The 13043-nt window shown below is 43.3% G+C and overlaps 1 protein-coding gene across 4 annotated transcripts in view; it reads left to right on the forward strand.

The window, feature by feature from the left end:
- The first annotated feature begins 10164 nt into the window (after positions 1 to 10164).
- The window catches only part of COL24A1 (collagen type XXIV alpha 1 chain), a 120044-nt gene continuing 117165 nt past the window's right edge, over positions 10165 to 13043 (forward strand). For all 4 annotated transcript variants that reach the window (XR_013183292.1, XM_077182279.1, XM_077182281.1 and 1 more), the window contains exon 1: positions 10165 to 10486. Coding sequence is in view for 3 of the 4 variants with exons in the window: in XM_077182279.1 (XP_077038394.1) it covers positions 10431 to 10486 (56 nt within the window). In the remaining variant the exon portion in view is untranslated. The remainder of the gene's footprint in view (positions 10487 to 13043) is intronic.

Here is a 13043-nt window from a genome sequence, read left to right on the forward strand (position 1 = left end):
GTGAGGTGAGAGGATTAGTTACTATTTTAGGCTATAGAAGGTAAATCAAGGAGATATGTGTGTATGGAGTGTGTAAGTCCAGGGTTGCTGCTGTTTAATGGACTGCAGTCACATATCACACCATGAGTACATGTAATTGTCTCCCAAACTGGAGACTGAATCCTTAAAGGTTCCCTTGTTACACATTACTTCTTCAAACAAGCTACAGAAATGTAATGTGGTATTACCAAAGCAGATGATTCATTCTGATAGCTGCTAAAAACGTGCCAAGGACATCAGCTACAGCTCAGCCAAAAGCTCCCTGTCTGAAATAAACATTGATCTGATGGAGTCCTGCATTAATTTTTAAAACATAACAGCAGGGGGCAAGGAGGGACAGGGTTTTTCACTGAGACCTAGCTGCTTACACAATTGAAGTGAGGTATACTTTCAGTGCTTACTGTTCTTTTTTTCTAAATAATTCTCCCCAGAAGCTGTGTTTGCAATGGCAAAGTTCTGAAGAATTCTAAGGCTTTTAAAGCTCTTATTTCAGAATAATTCAGTTTTCAGTAGATAGTCTGGAAAATGCATCCTGCATTGCACATTGTGCATAAGATTGCAGAAATGTATTTTTAGGGTCATGAGCTAAATTAACATCTGGCTCGATGGATATTTCAGATGTATTACATGCATTTGGTCTGAATGTAGCTCATTGCTTATTTTTTCCCCTCAGATTATGCAGTGACACTTATCCTATGTGCTTATAGCATGCAACCTATCCTTAACATCTGAGTAAATGTTGGGTTTTCAATTATCTGGCATACTTGTCAATTCTCCACATTTTTTATTACTAAGCTTACAGCTAATTATTCTGGATACAGCACAGTCTATTTATATGCTTTGTAAACACTCTCTCTTCCAAATGCCTTGTGGTATCTTTTTCTTCACTGTCTTTATGGAAGACTGTCAAATGAGGGAAGCAGTTGAACTGGAGAGGCATAGGAAAAGAATGGAAAATAAATCCCCTAACGTCAACAAGGAAGCGACAAGGAAGTCAGTCCTAGCAATTATTTCCCTGATAACTATTCCGTTAAATTTATTTACAGACTTGGAGTAATATGTTACCTGCTGCTATGCAAATTGATGACTAGGGGTTTTTTTCCTATCAGACTTCTAAGTGAAATAAAGCTTCTAGAGATGGTGACCCCCACCACCTCCATGGGCAATTTATTCCAGTGCCTAACAACTCTCAGTGAAAAACTTCATTCTAATATCCAATTTGAACTTCTCCCAGTGCAACTTAAGGCCATTTCCCCTTATCCTTTCACTTGGGACATGGTAGAAGACCATGACCACCTAATGACATTTTCCTTCCAGGCAGTTGTAGAGAGCAATGAGGTTCCCCCTGAGCCTCCTTTTCTCCAGCTTAAACACCCCCAGCTTCCTCAGCTGCCTCTCATGATACCTGTGCTTCAGGCCCTTCCCCAGCTCCACTGCTCTTCTCTGAAAGACTCCAGCCCCTCAATGTCTGTCTTGAAGTGAGGGGCCCAAAATTAGACACTGGTGCCACTTGGATTCCTCTTGATGATGGTCTGACAGCAGGGATCAGACTTCCAGTGCTCCTGCTGGCACCAGCATTTCCTCAAAAATATTATAAGGATTATAAAATGTTCTTCTTAATGCATGTTTTCATTTCTTTGGATTAACACATCATCTCTGGTTCCATGTGCAGGACAAGAGCGTGTTTGCCTGGCTGTAACTAGTACATGTCATTTCTTCCAGCAATCCACATGAAGCCCAAAAGTAAGTCCTACTCCCGAACTTGTTAAACCAAAGGTATTCAAAATCTTTTCCATCCTCCAAAGAGAAGATGTCTTTGAGATGAGACAAAGAGCTGGTGCTGGCTGTCAGAGGCACTTGTGAAATGCCCTCCTTCCATGTCACAACCTAAAACCCCTGGGTGCATTTGACAGTTACTGGCATTTTGCTAAAGTAAACTGGACTTGGTATAGATGATATTTCTGAAAATTAAAGTTATGTTCATATGAAGAAGTCTCGCTGAAATATCCAGATGGATTTAAGAGAGGCTTTTATTTATTTATTGCTATTTTTGTTAAAAAATTTAACACCTTTTGATTGTCATTCTTTGTTCAGGAGTCTGCTTTAACTAACATGGTTGTTTAGGCTCTATGAATATCCAAATGAAATGACCCAAATTTAACAGTAAATTACAAAAACCCCAAAACCCCAAATAAAAACAAAAAAGTAAAAACACTTGTAAAAATATTATTGATTAGAAAATTATTTTCTTAAGCCTAGGGTCACTACAAGAAAGGTGTAAATATTGTAAAAACATTTAGTGATATTTGCCCAACCTAATGTGTCTTTAAACTATATTAATAATTTCTGAGATGCAAAAATACTAATTTTGTTGAGAATTTTTATTAAATCCTTTTTTTCCAACAGGTAAATAAGAATGCTGTAACATTTGCATACATACAATTCAATCGCTGCAAGTTTGCTATTATAGAGAATATTTATCTTTGGAAAAGTGCAGTCAGCTTCCATGTGTTGGCTGACCACTTTAAAGCTGAACATCTGATAACCATAAATGCTATTTTTCATAGGCACATTCTATCGCCATAAGTACTCAAGATAAAAAGACAATCCTCAAACAATAAATAGAAAAATAATAAACTGTAGAATTTTTATGATTTTTTCCCTCTTTTTGGTTTTAGATATGTCTACATTTTGACATGCGTGAATGGCTGTCTAGGCTGGATAGTTCAGAAAACTTCAAGCAGCCTCAGTAGTTTCTGAGGAGATGTAAAGACTATACTGTGCCTGTGGTTGAAAATGGAGGCTGAGGTAAGCTTTGGCATCTCCTGCTTTGCTGAAAACAGCTGAAGCCTGGTGGTGCAGCAGATGGTTGTGCCAGCCCCACGTCTCTTGCCTTGCCATTACAACCCACACAGGCTGGGAGCCGTTCAAAGAGCAGCAGCTCAGCTGCATCCAGGAGAGATGCTGCAGGTGTCCCCCCTACACTTCCTGGAGGTCCAAAGGTGCAACACCCATCTGGAGGACCTGGAGTGCCAGAAGCAGGTTGGTGGCCAGTGAAAAGTAATCCAGGACCCTGTAAGGACTCCAGTGTGCAAGGTGAAGTAGCAAACAAAAATTAATGCCGGTTCTTTGACAGGCTCTGAACTTCTCAGCTTTGAAGAAGTTAATTCATTAAACTGTTGCATGTGTGTTTGGGTCAACATGGTGCAGTTACTCATCTGTTGTTCAACTTTTGACTATATCTAAGCCAACACTGGATAACTAAGCAACCATGAGGTTTTTATGGCTCTCTGTAATAAGAATAATCCAGGCACATCTGGCTTAATGAACTTCTTTGATCCCAGAAAAAAAAAATAAGTCTCATCTCTCAGATGTATTAATATTTTTTCTAATTTTTCATTTTAAAATGAGTGTTTATATTTTATTCAGTTTCTTACATGACATGAGTGGGGAGGAGCAGGGGGAAGATTTATCTGAAATAATTCTGGGCTTGGTGAAAGACTTAATCCTTTGCTTTCCTGCAACAGTAGTTCTTCCTCACATATCAATTTTAAAAGACTGAGGAACACAATCAAAACTTCATCTCTAAAAATAAAGGGATGAAACAGCCTATTAAAAATACTATGCTATATTGGTGGTACAGCTGTAAGGGATTTATGAAAATTAATTATATAACTATTGTAAAAATATCAGCATTGAAGTTAGTGCCAATGTATTTTGGTCTTGGACTCCATTTTTATCTGTCTGGTATTTTCAAAAAAAGCAATCAATCTAAAATATTTCTCTATAGAATTTTTTTTCCTGCCATTATACATGCAGGAAAAAAAATTCTAAAATTCATTCAGGCATGAATTTTAGATACATGCCTGATCTAAAATTCTTGATTTGAAAGTTAAATATTCCTCATACAAAAATACCATGTTGTTATTGACATTTTGTATTTTTGGCTTTCTTAAATCCAGAGATTCCAAGAAATCAGACAACAATAAGTCACATTTGTTTCCTTTATTGGGAGTTAAGAGTACTGAAGATGTCCAATGATGACTTACTTATGTGAGAGACAATAGAAGTGGGAAGTACTACAGTTTCTGTTTTCATTGATAATGTTAATACCTGCCTGGAAATAGCCTGGGAACTCCTGTTTTGTTGAATGTAATCAACAAATGTTGTCAGCCTTAACTTACTCCATTGTTCCACATGATTTATGTAGGCTGTGTGTTAAAAGACTCAGGATATTTAAAAACCACTAGAGAGAATTGGTGGGAAGCTGGAGGAAGCTTTCTGACACATCAGTGCAATCATTTATTGTTAATGGTTGAGCCACGTAGGGAAAATTGGTCAAATTATTTATGTCTTGCAATTAAATTTCTTACTTCTAGAAGATGGAGTTCAAACTGTTCATGGTATGATGATATTCCTCAGTTTCGAAGTTTGAGTACAGGAAATGGACTTGTAGCTGTCTCGAACAATTATATTTTGTATCATTTTGAATGTCACAAACACAAATCTCATGGAATTTTCTGCTTTTATAAATGGTGAGAAAATTCTGATAAGATTTCTAATGTGGGAACAAGCCTTCCTATTCCAAGGCAGAGATTTAACATGGTGTTGGCCACCAAGCATCAGTATCTCATCTCTAATCAGGTGAGAAGGCTTCTGCAAAGACCCCTTGCAGTTGCCAGAAGGTAATTTTGCAGAAGCAAGCTAACATTATATTTTCAATTATTGCAGAAGGAACACATACTGTTGGCTGCAGGGCAGCAGTGTGAGAACCCATGCAGCCAGAGGTCTGGAAGCAGAGATGATCAGGAAAGACTTTTCTAGGACTGATGAACTGCAGAATGAGGCATTTCTCACAGTTGCTGACAGAAGGAAGGGAATGTCTTCAAAAAGCACTGGCCAAATGCAGGGCTCTCTGTGACTTGGGAATGAAATAATTCTCAGATGACTGTGCTGCTTCTTCCAGATGTGTGAGCAATTTTTAGTGCTGATGAGATTTTGCTAGCCAGCTAAGAGCATATGAGTCTGGCTGGTTTCACTTCAGATAGGCTCTGCTTTTATATTGCAGAGAATGGTTTTCAGGAAATACCTGTAGATCTTAGCATGCAGAAAGATGTCCTATATGATGTCTCAAAGGGTTTTTTACCCCATCCTTCCAATGTGAAAAGATGCTACAAAGCACTACCAAGGAGCTTAAGTAAGATCCTTGGGTGCTATAAGCTTGTGGGTTTTTTACCTTGGCCAACTACAGATTTTATTCTTTTGCAGATGTAGTCTTTTACTTCCTTTTAGGGATGGATACAGCAAGATTTATACCATGACCAAGAAAACCAGGACCCTTTGGGGAAAGCTTCTGCTGCGGATAGGAGGCTTTGGGGAGACATGCTGAGGAAGCCCTGATGCAGGGGCCCCCACCAAGGTTTCTGAATGTCCATGGCAGGAGGTTACAGCCCCCATACTGGTGGGAGAATGCTCCTTTAACACACCCACTGAAGTCCATCTTGCTCTGTGTGTCTCTCAGCACAACCCAGCAGTGATGGCAGGAATCAGACTCTTAAGTTGTGTTTATGGACTTTGCTTAGAAGGAGTTTTTCAGTTCAATGAGTATCCCAGAAAATACCTCATGTCTCATACATCTTAGTGCCTGCAGGAGTGGGTGTCTCCACTTCCTGCCTGGATGGCAAAACACTCCATCGACAATGGGATAAAGATTAACCAAAAATGACAGTCACTGGGTTTTCTCTAACTCCTCCTGGTTTTAGTCTCACTGGTTGTTCTTAGGCTCCAGAGACCCTCTTTAACATGGAAATTTCCTTGCTTCTCTCTTGGCAGTTTGGCTTATTTGGTAATTAGAGTCTTCTCATTTGGTGAGTTGTTCCCATGGCCCCCTAGTTACACTCACTCTTGTACTAAGTGTTCCCTTATTACTTTCCTAATAACTGCTTCTGAGGCTCCTCTCTTCCTTTACTGTTTCTTGTGTGTTTGGCTAGGCTTCTCTGCATTCTTATATGGCATACTATGTGCCATCACTGGAGCAAGACGTCACAGCTTTTCAGGGGCTGTGTGTGTGGTTATTCCTCTAGCAAACTTGGCTGTAGTTCCCCGTTTGAGCTCTCTCTGCATGAGTTTTTATTCTGCTTCATGGTGGGTTTCTGCTGTAGCAGTGACTTTCCAAAATGGATAATACCTGGACTTGTAAACAATTGCAAGTATCTTGGCTTCAGTGAGACACCTTTCACTTGGAGCTGCTGGAGTCTTGTGGTCTGGAGTCTCTACCCTGTCTTGTGGTTCGCTAAGACTCTCTTCTGTTTCTTGCTCCTGGCTGAATATATTCCCTTACTTGCTTTAACTAAGTATCTTAAGGAATCTCACTAGTCTATATAGATATTTGTGGCTTGGCACTTCTGTCAGTCCTGACCCTACCATGCCATTTTTCTTGCTCTGTGAGCAAGGACCTCTGGTCCCCTGTATCCACAGCATCTCTCCTTTCCTCTCTCAGCTCCTTCGTGTCACAGGTTTTTGTGTGTTGGTCTTGTAAGGCAGGAAAATCCTCTCCACTCCAAATGCTTCAGAATTAAATTGATGGCAATTTTCTCTTTAGTTTCTTGGTAGGAAATTAGAAGGGATTGGATTAATCCAAATAGTAATCAACTGTGCTCTTTAAAGGCATTTCCAGATTTTTGGCATATTCAAAACTCTCAAATGCTCATCATAACAATTTCTTTCATTTTCTACAAAGAATAGGCAAGTCTAATGGTTTCAGACCTGGAGTCCCCCTTTCTTCAACTTTAGCCAATTGTTGTCAAAGACATGCTGTAATCCTTTCCGTTTCTTGTATTTCTTAATCACATTTGATAACTTAGTAACTTTCGTTAACCAGAGCAATGTGTTAAACTTTTTTTTGGCTGCTGCAGAGTATTCTAAACAATTTTGCTGAACTAGGTTCCAGCAGTTTTGGTATGTAGCCTAACACCATATATTGTGGTGTGCAGAGAAAAACAGTTCTCCAAAAAGAACTCAATAGCAGTATGGACCTTTTGCCAAAAATTCCTAATTTTGGGACAGTACCAGGAAACTTGTGTGGGTCCCATTTTGCTCCTACTCAATTCAAAGGCAAAGCTCCCCCCAGTTGCAGAGGGATAAAGCTCAGGCTCCAGCACTCAGCCTTCACATTCCCATTTCACACATTTTCCTTCAAATTCTTTTTTTCCTTTATTTTTAGGCTCTGGAAAAACCCTTGCACTCTCCGGTATATTTTCTGGAAGGCGAATCACAGATAGAAACCCTTTCCCTCATCTCTCACGCTGTTTAAGAGTAGCTCCTGTTTTGTGCCCCAAAGCACGGCTGGAACTCAGCAGCTGTAATCTGGAGTGACAGATGAGCAAGTCAGATCATGAAAGGAGGAAAAAGCTGCTGGAAAAGGAGCAAAAAACCAGAAGGAAATCTTGTAATCGTATTAGAAAGGCAAGGAGTGATATCTCAGAAAAATTAATTTTGTATTTCAGTAATCCCTGAGTTTACTTGGAAAGATGATAACTGGGGATAGGCTGTGAACAAGCAGGAGATAGCAGATGTGGAAAGATGGGATCTTGGGACATTTGCCATAGGAAATGAAACTTCCAGCATCACTGTGTTGCAATAAGTGCTAATAGGTTTGGAGCTTGAGCATGTCTTAGGTGTGTGTAAGTACACAGACTGCTAAATATAGCTCTGGAAATAAACACATGTAATCTGATAGCTTTAAACATAGTTGGTTTTCTTATTAGACTCTAAGAACACTTGGAAGAAGCAAGTATAATAATAGAACTAATACTGGGTTTTGCCATGAAGTTTAGAAGAGAAGCATTTCTGCAGGGTCCTATTATGGAAGGAAAGCAACTGAGGTGCAGAACAGCATCAGCCACTTCTCAAAAAGCAGGAGTGCAAGAGCTTCCAGGCAGAAGGACACAGGGAAGGGGAGAAGGAACATGCCTGGCACATTCCTGACCCATCTGTGGATACATGACTCAGAGATGTGTGAGCTGTGTGCAGTGAGGCAATGGTAGGGCACAGGTAGCCCTTCTCCTGGCCTGTGCCTCCCCATGGCCAAAGAACCTGTCCAAACAGCCTAAAGGCTGTGTTCAACCCCAGCTGGGGCTGTAACAGGGACACGAAGAGCAAAGGGCCAACAAGAGTCCTACGTTGTGAAATTAGTTGGGTAGTTTTGAATATAGAAAACTGAACAACCAATGCTAGTTTTTAAACTTTATGCTGTCTTATGGAACAGCATAATCAGGGTCAGCAAGCTTCATTTACACCCTGTGTGTGCAGCTGGCAAGAATCTCAAATTGTGCCTTTTTCAGTGCAAGTGCTGCTAGACAGGGAGATCTCTGCACAAAATATCCCCAGCCCATCTCACCACGTCTTGCAGGATGGCTCTTGTAGATGTGCCTTGCAAGGGCAGGATTTATCCAGGGTCATTCTGGGAAGCATTCTCTCCATAATATCCCTAATGCTGGTGCTAGAAAGTTAAGAAAACAACTATTTGTCTACTTCATACAAGCCATGTCATGTAAGAGATGGATAGATTTCAGGGAAGGGCACCAAACCCAATCAGTAACGTTCTGTGGTAGTTCATTGTAATGCTGATAAACAAAACCTAATAAAATACAATACTTCTCTTGTTGGAAGCCATTAAAGCATGATTTAAAACAGAAAAGCTGACAAATACTGAAGTGTCCAATATCTGCCTGGGCAGGCACCATGTTCTCTTCAGTGGAAATATACATTTTCATATTTAGCTGTCAGTATGGCCAACGTAAGGTACAAAGATAAGAAAGTAAAATGCTGTCAGTTCTATCTTTGGCTTTCAAAAAGTGAAGTAAACAGGAAATCCCATTGTAGTCTGTAAAAGTATACAAGTTTTGAATTATTTAAGATATTGAAAATTAATTTGAATTTGAAATCAAACACTCCACTGTATTGCCTGAAAATAACTTTCCCCCCCTCTAACTTCGGGTTCCTATCCCCAGTAAAATTCAGCACCTTAGGTTTGCTGTTGGTTCCCTCAAAATTCCCCCCCCCCCCCCCCCCATCTTTTTGCCAGTTCCCAGCTACCTGGATCACCCAGAGAAGTCCTTTTCAGCAAAGGGGGGCACCCTCAGTGACAACAATATCCAATTTTTATCTTTTACAGCCTTTCTTTTTGTTTTAGCACTTCCATTATTTTCTGCTGTTTGGGAATATCTTTGGTTTTATTTCATGACATCTTTCTTCAACTTATCTGCAACTGGAAGGTATTTGCTGTATGTCATGAAGGTATTTGCATGATGTGAAAACTTCATTCTTGAAGCACCCAGAAAGAGATAAGCACCATAACCCTAACTCACATCAAATTTCTTCTGAAGCCCATGGAAGTTTTGCTTAAGTAAGGCTGCGGGACTCGACCACGTGTTCGGTGTAGAGCGTGTACTGCAACGTCTGGTATTGTTTAACTCTACCATGTTTGTTTTTAGCGACAGTTTGCATAAAGACGTCTTATGGGATAAAGTTACAAATAGGCTTTGTTCTGGGGACAAGGTAAGAAAACTGGAAATTAAAACTAAAAAGACCTTTGTCTCTCGAGGAAGACAGTGAAGGGTGTCATATTTCTTTGGCACTGTAATGCTACTAAATTACATCTGCTCCTCAAACATTTTTTAGAGGGAGGATTTCTAGACCCAACTCCAATTATCCTGGAGATAGAAAACGTCCGGCGCACTCAGCTTTTTGTGTTTAGATCATTTCATCAACTCTCCCCGCCCGTCCCAAATTTTAATTTAACTTGCAGCTTCCTGCCGAGTCTCCCCAGCTGGAGCCCAGCAGCAGCCGAAGGCTCCTCTCGCCCTCCGGCTGCGCTGAGGGCATCATCACCTGTCCCGGCGCTGCGGCCGCACCTGGGCCGGGCGGGGCCGGGCTCGGCGCTGCGCGCCGGCGGCTCCAGGCTCGGGCTGCCTGCCCCGGCTGCGGGCCGGCTCTCGGGGAGCGGCGCGGGGCAGCGCGCACCATGCGGGGCCGCGGCCCGGCCCGCCCCGGGGGCCGCGTGTGCTGATGTAATCGCCAGGCAGCAGCGCTGAAATTCAACACCGCGGCGGGCGGGAGCTCCGCCGGTGCCGGGGCAGGCGGTGCAGCGCCGCTCCGCCGCCGGACTCCGCGGGCAGCCGCGGGGCGCCCCCGCCGCCCGGCCCCCGGCGCCCCCCCCACCCGCCGCGCCCGCCCCCGCGGGCCGTACGCGGGCCGGGCCGCCCTCGGGCTTGCGCGGAGCTCGGCGGAGACCTCGGGGCCGGCGGGCTTTCATGGACAGGAGCTGACCCTGCGGCGGCGCGGCGCTCGGTTTTCCCTCGGATCTCCGCTGCCCGGGCAAATGCATACAAATGCATTTGAGAGCCGAGAGGACAAGGCGAGGACGCATCTCTCCCGCGGCGCAAACGTAAGCGGGAGCCGGCGAGACGGGGCGCACCGCACCGCCAGCCCGCCGCGGGGCCGGGCAGGGGATGGGGCTGCGCCTCGGCTCCCACCGCGGGCAGGGCACGACCACCCCGGCGGGCAGCGTCCCCAGCTCTACCTTCCGAGCGCCAGCCCTAACCCCGCGGGGTCCCCGACGGACCGGCAGGGTGCTGGCTGCTCGGACAGAGACCGCCCGTATCGCTGGCTGTCCCTGTCCCTCTCCTCCGCACCCCCGGTGTCGTTTGTGGATGTGCTCTATCCCGTCCGGCACCCTCGTCCTTCCCCAGCCCATACCGGGCAGCCTGGCTCTGGTGCCCCGGGGAGCGGGGACAGCGTGACCCGAGAGCCGGTGATCCCCGAGGGGGAGCGAGGATCCCGGGGCCCAGCGTTCCGCAGTAACCTGGCAGCTCCTGCGCCCCTTTGGTGCCTGGCTAGTAAAACGCGGCACACAAGCAAACGCAAGAGCGTTTAGAATTTACGCTAAAGAGCTAAGGGTACTCTCTTAATACCAGAGATTGCCAGATGAGCTGCTCTGTATTCACGTGTTTTTGCAATTGGTGGAGGTATTTCTGATGCATTCTCACCTGTGCTGCAAAGGTAGAGCTCTGTTCCCTGCCCTTTATCTAAAAGCAGCCTCGGTAAAATGACTGAATTTATAGTTGTAACGATATTAGAGAGGTTACTTGCATGTGTCTCTGTAAAGGGCTGATTTTGTTCTGGCTGTGTCTTAAGTTTACTGAGCGTTCGAGCAGGACAGAAGAATTTGTTTAGTATTGTAGTGAGGATTATGCTGCTGATGTATAATCCGGGTGTACTTGTGAGCAGGTAAGGGGCTTCCCGAAGGTCGCCTTCCTAGGAGATCTGTTTTTAATGGCTGTGTCTTTGGGACTTCTTCAGGAATTGTCTGAGTGCAATTTCAAAGAATGGTTTTATTTTAAATCTATAAAGGGGTATTGCTGATGGAGAAACATAAACTGCATTATAGGAAAGAGGCACAGTAGCAGAGATACAGTTTACTCAAGTTCAAAATATGACATAGCTTCAGAATGTGTCTATATGCTTCTATAATATTTACCTCATTTACTTCTATAGAGAGCAAGCAACCTGGTCACTTGCCTGTATTAAGAAATCAGAATTCCCCACAAAAGGATCAGGTTTCCTTAGCATATGTCAAACCAGTAAATCCCTTGCAACTTCAGCCACCTTTTCCTTGAAATACCATTAGGTCAGGCCTGTGTAGGGATGTCTCTGCAGGTTAAATAAGTAAAACAGCTGCATGACTTCTCAGTCTCTCACCCCACTTATTGACAGAATATTTAAAGCATGAGCAGCCTTGTGTCACCCTTGTTTCTTGCAAGCACCAAGTTGTAGTACATTTGAAGAATGATCTACAAAAGATACAGAGAGAAACCCTTTGAAAGAAGAATATTTCACGTAAGTAAGAATACAAGTTATACACTTCATACAGAAAAAAAAAAAGGTGTGTGCTCTCTGGAGAACTAGTGTAAGCAATCAGAGATTTACTCATAAAACTGTTCTAAAATCATGTCTTTTCAATTATATTTTTTTTCTTTTAGAAATACTAACAGAGTTGACTGTTCTTCTGGATTTGGTAGTTTCTCATTTTAAGCCAGTTGCTGTCCAAAGAATGGGCCACCAGGCAGGGAGTTTCCTCTCTCTGAACCCCAGTCCTGTTGTAGAACTCCTCTCAGGGCAATGCTCCTCTACCTCTTTCATCATCTTGTATTTCTCCCATTTTCCATTCGTTCAAGTTGTGAAATTTGGCAAAGAATTCCTTGATGGCTAATTGGTGCTGTCTGTGACCAAAGGGCTGGTGAGTGTCACACCCAGAGAGGTTTTGCAGGCTGTTGTGTCCCCTCAAGCTGTGTTGCTAGTAGGTCTTTTAAAATTTGGGAAGCAGCACTGGACCTGCTGGCTAATTTAATTATAGCAGCAAAGAAAGTTATATTTCTTTTTGTATCTTGAAAGGTAAGCTTGAGAGTTGCAGGGCATCTCTGTCCACAAGGTGCTGTGACCTTTCCAAAGCCCTTCTCAAGCTTGATGGACCCAAGCTGTGCCATTCTCCCCAGGCAGATCCAATGAAGGAACAAGTGTGGGGCAGGTGCTGATGTTTAAACCATCGTCCCTGAGGCGTGCAGGACTGAATGCACCTGTGGCAGTCACACTGCAGACAGGTTTACTTGTCCTCCCTAGCAGCCAGCTGGTGGTATTCCTTCCTTTAAACTTGAGATTTAGGAAACTAGGCTGGAATCAAGAGGATACTACTGTGCACTGACCAAACCTGAGTTCTGTATACTGCTGAGTAGTCTTCAGAGGGTAGAATTTTTCATTGTAGCTTGCCACAACTTGCTTTGAAGCTTATCAATTTTCTCATCCCTCCATCACCCCTAACGCAAAAAACCACCATGGATAGTTGCTGTCCACTCTGTAGGAAGAGGCAAATGGCCACAAAGATTATCAGAAAGATAAACTCAGATTTTTTAGTGGTACAATAGCTCAGTCACATTTGGTAGTGCCTT

Source organism: Agelaius phoeniceus, chromosome 8 (genome assembly GCF_051311805.1).
Source record: "Agelaius phoeniceus isolate bAgePho1 chromosome 8, bAgePho1.hap1, whole genome shotgun sequence".
NCBI classification, from domain to species: Eukaryota; Metazoa; Chordata; class Aves; order Passeriformes; family Icteridae; genus Agelaius; species Agelaius phoeniceus.